The following is a 15,989-nucleotide window of genomic DNA, read 5'->3' as shown; positions in this document are numbered from 1 at the left end:
ATTCTCTATTGGGCCAGCATAATATTAACATGTACAAATGAAGAGATTTATTTAAAAATTTCTTTCAAATCGTTCACACATGTTAAAACTGTTCCAAAATTTTGTTTGGTTTAAGAGTTCTTGAATGTTGACTATTTTGTTCTTTTACCAACTCTATAATAAGACCGGTTATTTCCATTTTAATCATAAGATGACACAAGTGGAACAAATAAATTTAAGAACAATTTGATATGACCAAATTTTGTTTCACATATTTACAACACTAGTTTAGGATGATCAGATTCTGACTTGAAATATTGTCAACTGATTAAAATTTCTTCTTGTAAATTACTTTCTCATAACTATAGAAAAAGGTTTTGTCTTTTAAATCAATCCTTTAATGGTTGTATTTCAATCACTGTTTATATTTCCACTGTTTCATATATTTGGATCACTCTATTTTACAAACTGTCTTAATGGAAATTGTCTCTGACCGAAATGTAGAGTATGTGAGTTATCTCATAAAATGTAATTGAAACAATTTTTATTTTTAATAATATTTAAAATGTGATATATATATATATATATATATATATATATATATATATATCTCAAACTTTAAGTCAGCACGTTTTGCATATTCTTTCTAAAATCAAGTGTTGTTTCGACATTTTCTGTACTTAAATATATGTAAGTGAGCAGAAGGTTATGTTGCATGAATGTGTGTGTGCATGTGTAACTTGAAATACGATGACTGAATTATGTGCTACTTTTCCTCCTCCTCCTCCCTCCAATCTATTTTGGTTGAGTCAATCTAATTTGTTCTCAGACTCTTGTATTTCTAGATGAAGGGGCGATACACGCTCTTCGTATGTTTTGAAAGCCTCACAGACGGTGATCCTTGAGTAGTAAGTATATATACTCCACAGTTTGACTACTTGAATAGTAACATTTCTGTGGTGGGATATTGACGTATAGAACATCACGTGATTAATAAATTGTAAAAAAAAAAAAAAAAAAAAAAAATTTTTTTTATATATGTTTTTATCTATCTTGTTCCTCTTCCTGGCCCTCCTTGTTTGTTATTTATCCGACTGTTTCTCGCCGGCTGTACGCCTTCTTATAAATTGCTTTTAATTTCATATTGGCATTTTTAAAAGATGATTTTGTTTTTATAATTTTATTATCTCAAAAGAATGCCTACACTCGGATGAGAACAGTTAATGGGTAGTTTTTATTGTAATCATTTAAATAAAAGAATTAAATATTGCTTTAAAAAACTGATTTTTTTGCATAATATTTTTTGTATCTAAAGTTGTGCATGTTTATTTCTAAGTTCAAGTATTCATTGTTCAAAACCAGGTTTTTACATGGGACATTTCTGCTAATTTAAATAAGAAAATTAGAAATCCTCAAAATACAACAAATGTAATCTAATTTTAATCAACAAAAATTATTAGTACAGTAAGACTACCTCTGTCACATACTTCATTGTCAGCAACCATATCCTGACTGTTGTTTCCTGCCAATATTAGATTTTCATTTACCTCTGCATATATAAGCCATTATACACCTGTTGGGAACCCAGGCTTTATTCATTTACTGGCAAAACCACTTGAAGACTAATATTAATTTATTTAAGAGAGAATAATAATAATAATAATAATAATAATCGAGTATACTTGTTTGCGCAAGAGACAGATGGACAGCTAGTCTCACTATACTTAGTTGCATTTTGTCCCATGGGGATGGCGCTCTGAGCACACATCTTCTCCACTTGGAGTGTCACCTGAAAAGATAGAAAATCTCCATCTGAGATTCACATGGTTTCATCGACTTCCATGACCCTTAAAATATTTCATTCAAATATTTATGTAATACCAATGTTTCAACCTGAAATCTGGCATTTGTCTGGTTGCAGCAATGTGTTCAATAGTTCGATAAATATCTTTTTAAAAAATAACCTGTTTGTCTACATTTCCATCTGCTTTTGTGTTTATATACAGATAACTACAGCACTAAATCTAATATGTACTGAAGCTATCATTAAAAATGCTAACAGATAAGTTTTTATCTAATATATAAAGTGATGCAGACCTTTTTGCATATCTGTAAATGCGCTATAGTCACACTTCTGCACGCTCAATGAAATATTGTTTAGTTATAAATAACCAGCAGACACAAAGCTGTATTAAAAACAAATTATTTTTAATCGGTATATCTAAAGAATACTTCATGTAGATCAGGGATCTTCAAACTACGGCCCACAGGTCAGATCCGGCCCAACAAAGTTTTTAATCCAGCCTGCGGAGCTCTTATGAAAAATGTAAATATCCAGGAAATATTTAAAAATGCAAATGTATGAAAACAGTATGGTGATTTTTCTTTTTGTTCAGAAAATGATTAAAAGAATGAGGTTTTGGAGAACCAGATTCAATAAAATCAAAGCTAATGAGCAAAATCACATAAAACATGTCCAGGTCTTTTTTTTTTTTTTTTTTAGGCCCGCATATCTCTAAAAAAATCAGCATCATGGCCTCTGTTCTAAAAATTTTGGAGATCCCTGATCTAGCTCAATATTCCATTTTTTTCTTACTGATCTTAATAGGAAGTAGGAGGATATTTTACTCATACAAATAAGTATTCTTCCTTCTAATCTCACAAATTCTGAATATTTTCAAATCGTGGAATTATGTAGTAAATCTCATTCTCAAATTTTTATCTTTTAAATATTTAATATATATGTATATGCATACTAGCAGGCTGCTCGGTCGGCTGTAAAATATACTCAAATTTATTATTATAATATATTGGACCCAATGATTTAAAAACTTATAAAAAAATTTAAAAAATGGCTTGTGCGCTACCACCGAGAATCAAAACGAAAACAGTTAGCTTATGATTTATTTTTTCCTTCGACATTAATGCCTGAGCTATGAAGACCTGTTTGATGCAAGACTAAAAATTAAAACATGAACCAATAGCTATTATGTTACATATGCATATTTGTAATGCTGTCGTTCAACCTTCACCTGGCAAATTCCATTCTTTTAATTTTCATATTTTTGCACTGATTTTCCCCGGTAAAAACCCAATTATAAAGTTTTACATGGGTTTGAATACTCTATATATGAAGTTTTATATCTGTAGACCAAAAACTGATAGAGGAGTTTGGTAGGCAAAATTTTTTAAATAAATATATATATATATGCATACATAAATATATATAGAAAGAGGTTTGTGTTTACTGTAATCTTTTTACGCAAATATTATGCAAGTATAAATCATGTAGAATATCTGCATGAATATTATTAAATGTAATAGTTAACTAAAGATGATCATCCCATAGGAAAACTGAAAAGCCTAATAGGGAATTAAAATGAATGTGTAAAAGAATATGCAAATTGGCTAAATCTTTTGCAAATGAATGCAATTCCATGATCCATATATAACAAAGTTGTATTTTCTTTTTAAATAAATAGAAAAAAGAGTTTTTAATATGAATACCAATACACAAAACCCCCTAAATTTATAGTAGCATGGGTGCCCAGGTGTTTGGAGATGTATGTTGAGCAAAAAAAAAAAGTGGTAGTAGGAAGGCAAGCTCAAACCCATACTGTGAAGGAGGAAAAGAACAGGGAAAAAACGTGACGTCTTTGCTGTTACGATCACCGCCAAACCGGAAGTGACATAGGTTTAAATTAAGGCTAGACAATCGAAAAGAGGGGATGACTTTCAAAAATATTGGCAAAAAAAGTGACCCCTCTCTGTAGAAAAGTGCCCAGTTGAGGGTGAAGAAATTAATTTTTTTAGCCAATTTTTCGGTATTTTTCGTCTGAAGGGTCGAGCTTCAAATGATACTGATCTTGTAAAAATCCGTCGCCTCTGTCAAAAGTTTTAGGCAGACATGCAAACATACATACAAACATTTATATATTGATAGCTCAAATTTTCGACCCAAACCGATTAAAAAGCTTGCCCTATCTCTGAATACCCTTTATGTAAAATTTCAAATGTTTAGACCAGAAATTGTCTAAGTAAATTTTTTTAAACTTTAACCCCTATTATGACCCTTAACATTTATTGTTTTGAGCTCAAATCAAGTTAAGTTAGATCCATGTTCAAGGAACCTATATCTAAAATTTCAAGATTTTAGACCCAAAATTGGCAGAGGAGTTTGGTAGAATTCTCAAAGGTCAAATCATTAAACTTTAACCCCTTAACAGCCAAATTTCTGGGCGAAAACCGATTACAAAGAATTTCTCAAATCCCTATACCCTGTATATCAAATTTTGTGTCTGTAGACTGAAAATTGACAGAGTTATTGTGTAGGGAAATGTACAGACAGACAGACAGACAGACACTTTCACTTATATATAAATCTTTATTTTTAATAAGTAGTATAATAACTATAAATATTTGAAGATAAAATGAAGTTTATATCAATTGGAGTTAAAATTTATATTCAAGCAAACATTTATTTTCTTTTATCTATTAAAAAAAAGTTTTAATAGTAATATTTTTATGAATCGGTTTAAAGTTCATAGCCAAAAGGAAGCTCTAAGGTGATTTAATTTAAACTTTTTTAAAATAACAATTAATAAAAATAATCGTCTCATGGATAGCTTGGTTTTGATTTCAATGAAACCAATCATAAATTTATGCAGATAAACATGGAAATAAAACAAAGATTCCTTCTTTACAATCACACCATCAGGAAACGAAGACAGTTTATTATTTCTTGAATAAGCTAATCTTTGGATTGATTATCCAGTAGTTAGAAATTTTTTTGAATCTTGGTGTATTTCAATAAGTAACAAATTTTTTATTTTGGAATTTTTTTAGATGAGGATTAATGATTTCTATTTGTGGGTGTTCATACTACTATTCTCATTTTGGTTATTCCGCAACGTTTTGCACAACATCTGACCTTCATTGAGTGCCTTTTTCAAACTTTGGATTCTACATGCAATTTTGAATTGAATGATTAACAGTCAATTCTAAGTGACAATCTTCTGACTGCTAACAGCTTAATTCTTTCTTCAGGCAATAATTACTAAGAATAATATAAAAATGACACTTCTGTCTGGCTGGCGGAATGAGAATAAGCTACCCCTTGGGATTAAAGTTCATAGGCAGAGAGGATTCCAGGGAATTCCTAGGAGGAATTGATAAAAATTAACCTGAGGAATAAATAAAGACCTGGTCAGAGCTAGATTACTTTAAAAGTAAGTTTCTAAAAGCCGCTCAACACATGCTAGCATGTAAAGTGGACATAAAACCAAGTATGATGATGAGTTTAGTTTGAAATTTCATATTGGTTCCTGAATTTAATATAAAGATTTTCAAATCCAAAACGATGCACATATATATAGAAGGTTGGAGGTTACATCAGCTGAAATGTACAAATGACATTCAAAATCAGATTAGTGATCCGAATAATACAAAACTAGTAAGTAGTTTAGTTTATTTTTCAATAAAATTTTACTTAGTATAATACACAAGGAAGTGATAGGATGGATTTGAGAGAGATAAAGATCTGGCCAGAGACAGGTTAATTTGGAAGTCACTTAAAGCCATCCCACATGCTAGTATATAAAATAGACATTAACCCAAATATGATGATGATTATTATGGATGTTACCATGTTGTTTCTGTATTAAAATCATAAGACTGCATAAGATTCTCACTGTCCTAATGTTTGGAATCTTATTTTTTGTATTTTATGCACATGCACATCTGTGAACTGTCATAATTCTATACAGAAAATATGGCAACACCCATAGTCGTATCATCTAATATGTAAAAGTTTATAAGCAAAAATAAAAAAAGAAAAAGCTGTTATTAAAATGCATCAATATTCTAAGAATTTTTGACTGCTGAGATCCACATACCAAAAATTGGCTTGTTTAAAAAATAAGTTGTTTTCTTCCAATTATAAAGAAGCAGCAAATCAAAAAATATTATTCAATAAAATTTATATTTTATAAGTGTAATTTTTTTTTTTTTTTTTTTTTTATCTGTTAGCTTGTAATGTGCTTGTGTGACAAAATAGTTTAGTTCTTATTTCTATTCCATATCTTCAAAAATGTATTTTCCTCTCCAATTTATGAAAAATATTTCTGGTTTTAATTATAATGCAAAGTCAATTGCAACTAGCAAAAATATTTTCATAAAGAAATTGGGTTGGGTTAAAGAGAAAAAAATCTCCTTAGTGATGCTTTCTGGTTTGACAAATGTGTTTATCAAAAACAGTTACCCATTATATTTTAGATTTTTTTTTGTGGTTGGACGAGGGTTCAATTAATAATTTGTTTTCTCCATTTTTTTAAATTAACACAAACTGGCTTTTATAATTTGAAATTATTTGTTGTTTGTTTATTACGAATAATCAAATCAAGTGGTTTGTTAGAAGATGTATTTTTATTAGACAATTACATGTGGTTTTACAACTTTGTCACTTAGATGTAGGTTTAGTAGTAAAATAAAATTGATTCGCTTGACAAAATATTCATGAACTAGTGAAATTAAAAATTCTGCCAAAATCTAAGCAGTATAAAATTATGAAGGACTTGATTTTGATAAAGGTAACTTGTCAATTTTTGATTTTAAAAGCTGAAACTGTCACCAAGTATACTTTTTTTCTTGAATCAGAATTTTATTTTTATCTACTATTTCATTCATAATGATAACGTTTATCTAAAAGAGAAAAAAATTCTTCAGTTATTTTGATTTTTAAACTCGTGTAAATTATGGACTAGGTCAGTGAACTGTCGTTTACCGAATGTGACCGAAGCAATGATTATCGCGAGAGCAAATGAAAATAGTTGCTTGTCAGACTTAAGCAAACATGTTTAAACTGTTTTTGTGGAAGCGATTGTGCAGAAAGAAAAACAAGAAAAAGGTACAAATAAAAAAACAATAAATGACTATACAAGAAATATTTATTTTTCTACTTATCTATATATATTTTTCATGTGTGCTTACTGATTATAAGACTTATTATCTATGCAATTGTTAGCATTACTTTTACTTAGCCAAGGCAGTATGCCTTTTAAGATGGTCAACAATTTTACGGGGACTTGGTTGCAAATTTCAGGCTTATAGCTAGTAAAAAAAAAAACTTAATGAAACCATAAGCCTAAGTCAATGAGTTGTTTCCAATCTGTTATGGGTAATCCCCTTTTTTTTCTTTTTTTTTAAAATCTTTTAAACATAAGCTTTTTTTGTATTATTGTGATTAATATTCTCATCTTGGCTATTTTTTTTTCTTTTTCACATTTTAACCAATATAATCTATCTTTAGATGCAGCTTTTCAAACTTGTTTACTTTTTATATCAAATTCCATAATCTATACAGAATTTTGAGCAGAATCCTTTATTTAATCAGCAAAATAGATTGTTCTCATTCGGTCACATGGATGCAATAGATAAAAGCATTAATTAACAATCAATTCGAAATGACAGTTTTTTTATAGGTTGAAGGTTCAATCTTCACCACAGGTAATAACTAAGAATAATATACTTATTCAGTTTCCCCTCCAATCTTTTTTTAAAATTTTTTTTTTACTGAGGATGGAGCATCCTGCTGGATGCCAGACATCAACTATTTCAGAAACTCTAACCAAGAGATGTTTTTAGTATTCTAACAGTTCTTTTAAGTACAATTGTTTGAATCTTTCTTGCACTTGTTTAACTGGGTATATTCACTGGGTAGTTTTTGAAATTCTTTTTCATAAGCCTGGTTACTACCATGATTACTGAAATGATGGAAATCTTCCTAAGATTCCAGTTTCTTTTCATGTTGTACATAAGACCTCTCAGCTCTCTTTAAACCAGCATCATTAGCATAAAAAAAATACTGAAACAATTAAATTTCTTTTTTAAAAGATGTCTCTCTGTTAGAATAATAGAAATATTATTCATATAAGGCGAGGAAATCCTTTAATGTTACATCTGCATTTAGCAAAAAGATTTTTATTATTCATCGACCATTTTGTCACCAGGTTTTACATTTTAACAACTAATTCAGATACGATAAATTCTCTGCAATTAATTTAGAAAAAAAAAACCCAGACATCTTCCCTTCTATGAGCCTTTCAACTAATGTTATTGGTTCGATGAGGAGTTTTGTTCTCTTTCTCAGGCATGAAATTGAAAGAATGCACATTGTGTGTGTGTTTATCTCATGAGTGTGTGTATGTGTATCTACTCTAGCAGTGAAGAGGTGTTGAAACTCCCATCTTCCTCATCACAGGGATGCTGACATGTCTGCTCCACTGGCTTTATTACTTTTTATCCGCACTACCTGTTCCTTACGGGTTGTGTTTTCCCAAGGCCCGTTCCAATCCCTTGTTTTCTTTTTGTTTTTCATGATTTTTCTTTGTCTCTGTAAGAAGGCAACCTAACATGGTTTCTTGTCTCCTCAGGAGGTGATCGAATTAACTCTTCAACTGCTGAACATTGGCCCAAATGCTGGTGGTCCAGAGACAGACGACGGTGAAAGCGGCATTGTTTCTGCCATAACAGAAGATGATGTTGATGATACTTTTCATAGTCCTTGGAATCCAGGTGACTCTTGCCTAGCCATTTGGTCAGATGATGGACAGTAAGTATCGTTTGAATATTTTTCTTTATTTACTAAATTATACTTACCTTTTTAATTATTGCTAAACTCACGTCTTAAAGCTGGTTATCATTAATAAGACTAGCAAATATATGCTCTTTCCAATTGAATATTTTTGCTGGCATAAGAAAATGTTATCATGACTAATAAACATATACTACACTAGCCCCAGGACGAGGATATAATAACTGAGAAGATGATTTCATCACAGCTGAACAGACATTACACCTTGATCCTCTAAAAAGGAGATAAGGCCTGGGAGGATGATATTATGATCACAAAACGTCCCCTCCCCTTTGAATTAATATATTAGTCTGAAATAGTATAGTAAACTTTATTGAGCATTAAAAGATAGTACAATTAGTAATAAAGTTTTGGCTTTAGATAGCTACTAAATTTCCATTAATAGTAAATATTAAATCCTTGGGTTTGTATTGAAAACAGGATATTTTAGCATAAGCATAATTACAATAACATTTCTTAAAAAAAAAAAAATGTCAAGATAAAAAAAATTCTAAGAAAAATGTTTTTTTTATATATATTTAAAAATTGTTTTACTGATTTTATTAAATTCAGTATACATTAATGGATCTTATTTATAGTAGTATCTATCATCCACAATTTGATATTTTAGTTTTATTAGAACAGAAATATTACTTTAAAAAAGGTTAGAATTATAAATGCTAGAAAAAAAACTATTGCTTGTATCAAATAAAATAAAACCTAAAATAAAAATGTAAATGATTTAAAATTATTTTTCAAATAAGACAAAGATATTAAAACTTACAATTATAATCTTATCCAAGATTTTATTCCCTGGCCTTTTAACATTGAACACTTTTGATATGTTTGCTTGCTGAAGATCTTTCAGAAGATGAATGGCTGCTTGTGCATTATAATGTTTTTTTAAAAAATGCATTTTAGGTAAAAACACAATGACATACTTATGTGTCATTGCAAAATTAGTAAAAATTCCCAAAATTATGAAAAATGATTGAGTAAAAATAAAATATATTGAATTATAGGTTTATCCTATTGGTTAATGTGGTAACTGCAGTCTATGATTTGACAAATCTGCCATTTCAAAAAGAAATTGTTGACTGCTAACAGGAGAGGCATTCCAAAAGTAATGCCTCCTATTTTATTCCACCTGAATGGATCAGAGGAAATTGCAAAGTTTCATCTCTCTGTTGCAGATATTGACGATATGAGACTCTCAGAAAGCAATACCTATCATGAATGTACATCTGTAGCAGGGATGCATCATTGAATTCCTGGCAAAAGTGCATTAAGAATGGTGGTGACTATGTAGAAAAATAAATTCTGGAGCACAAAAAGTCGCTCGTTTTAATGGTATCACTCTTGTTATCATGTTTCTTAACGTTTTGAGTTAAAAAAGAATAGGAGGCTTTACTTCTGGAACGACCCTTGTAAGATAAAGCGTGCTCTAACACCTATGCACAGTTGTTGTTCATTGCTGGCAAAAGTGCATTGAGAATGGTGTTGACTATAAACAAAAATAAATTCTGGAGCACAAAATTTTGCTAGTTTTAATGGTACCACTTCCATCTTTGTAGCTTTTTAACTGTTTGAATAAAAAGCAGATTTTACTTTTGGAACTACCCTTGTATCTATGTTTTTTTTTTTTTTTTTTTGTAAAATATAATGCTAGCAGATCTTGTACTTTATCATTTTTACTAATTTCGACATTTAGCTAAAATGCATTTTTGAAATGCCATTATATATTACACAAGCACCGATTAATGGTTTTCACAGATTCTAAGTAAATTTTTATTTTATTTATTTTTTTTTTATTTTAGAAAAGATTCATTTGTGATAGAAAGTGACCAAATGGGTTTACTATTTTTTCTTTTAAATGTGCAAAATAAATGATGCTACTCATCGGTGTATATTTCTGATAATTTGGTCAAGCCTACAATTAAATCAGTATCTTTGAGCCACAGATATTTAAAAAAAAAAAAAAAAAAAATAGGTAAATATATTTTTCTTGTGGACAAATTTATTTTTATTCCACTGGTAGCGAAAACTTCTGGAGTTGTTGACTCTTGCCTGATTATGTTCCTCTGCAAAGTTGAGTTTCATTTAAAAGAGCTTCAGGAAACATGATGACTCTTATAGTCTTTCTTACTAATTGTACATTTTTGTTTTAATATATTGTCACCATTTACCTAGACCAAAAGCCACTCAATGATGAAAGTTAATGAGATTTTCAATCAGATGATTACCAATAACATAACTGAAAATGATGAATGATTACTTAAGAGTCCAGTTTGACGAATATTTAACATTGGACTTGAAGAGAATTATATTGTGGTCTGTGGCAAAGCAGGTAGTCCCATGCTAATATGTTGCACAGATAGAATGTTCTTGAAAAGAAACTCTGTTCATGGGAGTTCTGTTTGAAATTAGGTACTCAGAGGAAGAAAAGCAAGTTATTTCAGTGGTGACAGAAAAACAAGTTCTTGCTGTGAATGTTTTACAGGAATGAACCAGAGATTAGAACATAGTCATGGAAATACTTTAGTCATTGTTATGGTTTGGAGAGGACGACCACAATATCATTTTGTCTCTTTTGCTAGAGACAAAGCTGTTTATTAAATGAAGAATTAAACCTTAAATAATTATTAAGAACTTGGTTTTGAAAGCAAATATGCGTTTATTATAGGGTAAGCTGGTTTACTTGTACGGCACAATCATGTTGACACACCAGTTCTCGCCAGATCACCGAAGTTAAGCAATACTAAGCCTGGCCAGTACCAGATGGGTGACCATTTTGGGAAGGATGAATGTGCCTTTACAGCATTTTACAACAGCGATTTGCCCACCGCCTTTTTTTTTTTTTTTTTTTTTTTAATTTATTCTCCCATTTTTTAATACACCTTAAAAACATTCATACATTTTCTTCTACACTATCAGCATAAATAAATGACCCTGAAAATATAGAAATAAAATTATTGAAATAATAACAAAATTTCAAACATCATAAAAAACCTATCCAATAAATAAATATTTCCAAAGTAGTTTTAAAATATTTTTTAAGGTGTTTTCAATATTACTTTAAAAAAAAAAGTGCAAAAAGTGTTTTCAGTAATTCTTAATCAACATATGACCGGAAAAACTCCTCAATTTTAAAAATTTTAAATTTTTTTTAAAAAAAAAGAAAGGTCGGAAAAATGTAATAAAAAAAAGAGAGATATAGGCGTGAGAGAAAAAAAAAGCAAAGGAACTGATTTGCCTTGTCACCACTTCCAGTAGTGCTACGTCGGAAGTATGTTAGTTTACTATAACTGTAACATGTTATTGGGTAGCAATCAGTAGCAGTTATAGTCCCTAGAATCATGATGTGCACTTCTGTAACATACTTTTGCTCATACACCTTTTTGTTTATCTTCATAATTACTGGCCGATAAGGCCACAATAGTATGTTTCTTTGAAGATTAATATCCAAGTTTTGGATCTTTTTCCTCATTAATGACTGGCAAACAAAATACAAACTCATTTTGTTGCTTCTTTTTCAGCTCACAACTGAATAATTGCCCAGGAAAACATCTACTTCCATTGTTTAATGATTTACTTTTTAATTCTAGTCAAGTTTTTACTTGTGTCACTTATAAGTTTTAATTTACATTTCAAATTTTGTTTGTCTTTTAGGTATTATGAAGCTAAAATTGATGAAATCTTATCAGATGGAACATGTACTGTCACATTTGATGGCTATGGCAACACAGATGTCACTCAGGTATGCCAAATGTTGATTTTGTTTTTTTTTAATTGTGGAGGGGGGTCTTTTGGCAGCCTTGTAACTCTTGTTTCCCTTATTTTGTCCTTTAGTTCCCACATTTCATATATGTTTAAAAAGGATGTGTCCTCTATAGTATCAGACCTGACCGAATGGTTACTTGTAGGCATAGACCAATTCATACCATCCAAAAAATTCCAACAAAAACCTAACAGCCAGCCATGGTTCTCCTCTGAATGTGCTGCTGCCATCGCACACAGAAATCACTTTTTCCGTAGCTACCAACGTAATAGATGCACTGAAACTAAAGCTGCTTTCAGGACCGCCAGCAACCACTGTAAAAGAGTAATAAAAAATGCAAGAGAACTATATGCTCAATCCGTTAAATCCAAAGTAGCTGAGCAGCGGCTTGGTTCCCACCAGTTCTGGCAAATAGCAAATAGGATCCTGAACAGAAACATGCGTTCTATCCCAACCATTATCAATGGACCAGAGGTCATCTCGACAGCATCCGACAAGGCCAAACTATTTGCCAAAAACTTTGCGGCAAATTCTACCCTGTGCGACGAAGGCCATCAACTCCCCGTATTTCCTCCTATAACAGACAACACGCTATGCAATATACAAATATCTGTGCGTGAGGTCGCCAAGCTAATCAAGAAACTTGACTCCAGTAAAGCAACTAGTCCTGACGGTATTCCAATTATAGTGTTAAAAAATTACAACCAGAACTTGCCCCCATACTTACCAAACTGTTTAAGCCTTGCCTTAAGGAGAAGTGCTTCCCAACACCCTGGAAAACCTCATCAGTATGCCCTGTATTTAAGAATTCAGGTCATAAGTCCTCTCCCTCTCAGTACAGACCAATAAGTCTCCTGTGTGTCATGAGTAAGTTGCTGGAATCCACAATAAATAGAGAAGTAGTCAATCACCTCAGCAGAAATAACCTTCTTAGCGACACGCAATATGGTTTCCATTCTGCTAGATCTACAGCAGATCTGCTAATGGTTATATCTCATAGGATTAGCGAATCTCTCGACAAAGGCTTCATTTCTTGGGCAATTGCTCTCAACATATCAAAGGCCTTCGATAAGGTTTGGCATAAAGGCCTACTACACCAGATTTCCAGCTACGGTATAACTGGAAATGTTTTCTCGATCATTAAATCATTTCTCTCTGATAGGCTCATAAGCGTAGTGGTTGATGGGCAGAAATCAGAGGCCCACAGTATTAATGCTGGTGTCCCTTAGGGGTCCATATTGGGCCCAACTCTCTTCCTGATCTACATCAATGATCTCCCAAAACACATGCTAAAATCCTTCGTTGACATCTATGCTGATGACACGACCATCTATGGCAACACATCAAAGGCCGTAAATGATGATGTTCTCTCTGATTTTCTCTCCTCTGATCTTGACCGCGTGGTACAGTGGGGAAAGAGGTGGCTGGTTACCTTTAATGCATCTAAGACCAAGCTCCTATCTCTACATCATAAACGCTCTGATCCCTATCTGGCATCAATTGAAATGGATGGCTCTCGTCTAGGGGAGGCCCTATGTTTTTATAAGCTTCTGGGTTTGACCTTTACTCTGATCTTAAATGGAACACATATATCAAGTTTGTGGCCAAGGTCGCTGGGAAAATGCTGGGATCCTTCTACCGCTCCAGAAGATATCTCATTAATGATGCAATTCTCTATCTATATAAGAGCCAAGTACATCCAAAGATGGAGTACTGCTGCCACATCTGGGCAGGAGCTGCTAAAAACAGCCTATCCTGCCTTGACAGAGATACAAAATAGACTTCGTGGCTTAGTGGGGATGCCCTCTTTTCTTCCCTGCAACTCTTTCTCACAGAAGAGACGTAGCAAGCCTGTCTTTGTTCTATCGTTATTTCCATGGCAATGTGCTTGTCTGAGCTCCATTCTCTGGTCCCCCCCCTCGCCAATCTTTTTCAAAAAACACCCGTCTAGCTGAAACCACCGTCAATAATTTTCCCCACTCCTTATCGGTGCCTAAATCAAAACGTTGATTCCACGAACAAAGCTTCTTTCTTAGAACTGCACGCCTGTGGAACTCTGTTCCGCTTGCCTGTTTCTCTCCCGACTTCCACCTGGATGTCTTCAAGTCCAACACAAACAAATTCCTGATGAACCGCCCCCCCCCCCAAGTAATGACACTTTATCAATTCTCCAATACTATTGCTACACTATCCCATTGAGTACTGTACACACACAATAACCCTTATCCCCGAGTGGCCATTGGGCCTTGATAAGTGGTGAACTCCATGTAAAAAAATAAAATAAAATAATAATGTTTATAACAAACGGAGAAGAATTCCTGTTTTCTTGGTCAGAAGCTATCCATCTTATACTTACACATTGGCTGTTTTTTTTTTTTTTACCTTGAAGTAATGTTTTTATATCTTAATATTGAGTGGCTTCATGCTTTGTCTGGAATGATTGCAAAAGAACATTTCTTTTCATGTAAGAAAAAAAGAAATGCAAATTAATGAGTCATTAGGAAATGAAAGAACTAACTTGTAATTAAGTGTATTTTAAAGTTTCTATTGATTTACCTCTACACAAGAGCAAATGTTCTTTCTCATCAAGACTTGCAGGATGACATGACATTTCCGTTTGTACATTATGGTTTGATATTTCTTAAATTTAGTAGAAACCCTTTTTCATTTATTTGTTTTGTTTTTTTATTAAAAATGTACTGAATTATAATCATTGTTTAAAAAGAGGGTTCGAAGTCTAAATTGACATATTTTGCTTGAGTCAGATACTGTTTAAAATCTACTTGGGAGGCAGCATTGGGAAGCAACAATTTTTGTTAGTCAAAATTTAAAAAACTAACTCTGACATTAGAAGTTTTTTAGCCAACTCTCTGCCTCTGATTGTAAGAAGAATGTTTAATACATTAAGGTTGATTTTTTTTTTTTTTTAATTATAAAATTGTTTAGTAATTAAGATGTTCTGTAGATATTGATAATTTATATACAAATGCTTATTGTACTAGATGTAATTTTATAATTTAAAAAATATGGTTAACATTTTACTTTCCTAAGAATAAGGCATAATTTATTTTCTATTCCATAAACTTTGTATAGTATTTTGTGAGATGAATTATAATTTACATAATTGTAAATCAAATTAAATTTCTCATGTTTATTATTGTCGTAATTAATTCAACCTCTGGCTTTTTCTAAATGTCAGTCTAATCAAGGATATTGTGAACCAAAGACATGGACTATAAAGCCAGGTCAGGGATATCAGTCCAATAATAATGTATGTAGTTCATTATTTATTCCAAATTAAATAATTGTATTACTATATTTTCTTGTGTACAATATGAGAAAGCTTGAACAAAAATTAAAGGTAAAAAAGGTTTTTATGATACACATTTTCAAAAAATATTTCTTCTGTTTTAAAAATCTGAGAAATTTTGATTTTACAAATTTTTAAGATTTGACCAATTTTACTTGTTTAGATTTTTTATAAAATTTTCTCTTTAATGAAAGACAATTTTCTCTAATTCAGATTTTATTAATGTAGAAATATATTAAAATAATTTGGACGACATGTTGAATACTGGTGGTAGTTGCGAATATGCTATCGCT

At 31.5% G+C, this 15,989-nt stretch overlaps 1 protein-coding gene across 1 annotated transcript in view; it reads left to right on the top strand.

Moving 5' to 3' along the window:
* The window catches only part of LOC145279841 (survival of motor neuron-related-splicing factor 30-like), a 37,397-nt gene that overhangs the window by 13,291 nt on the left and 8,117 nt on the right, over positions 1 to 15,989 (top strand). The window contains exons 3-4 of the mRNA XM_080131281.1: positions 8,409 to 8,587; positions 12,278 to 12,365. Coding sequence (XP_079987407.1) covers positions 8,409 to 8,587; positions 12,278 to 12,365 — 267 coding nt within the window. The remainder of the gene's footprint in view (positions 1 to 8,408; positions 8,588 to 12,277; positions 12,366 to 15,989) is intronic.

This window comes from Euprymna scolopes, chromosome 7 (genome assembly GCF_053919585.1).
Source record: "Euprymna scolopes isolate OS-2025 chromosome 7, ASM5391958v1, whole genome shotgun sequence".
Lineage (NCBI taxonomy): Eukaryota > Metazoa > Mollusca > Cephalopoda > Sepiida > Sepiolidae > Euprymna > Euprymna scolopes.
The sequence above is the reverse complement of the archived record's forward strand: the minus strand, read 5'-3'. Positions and strand labels throughout refer to the sequence as shown.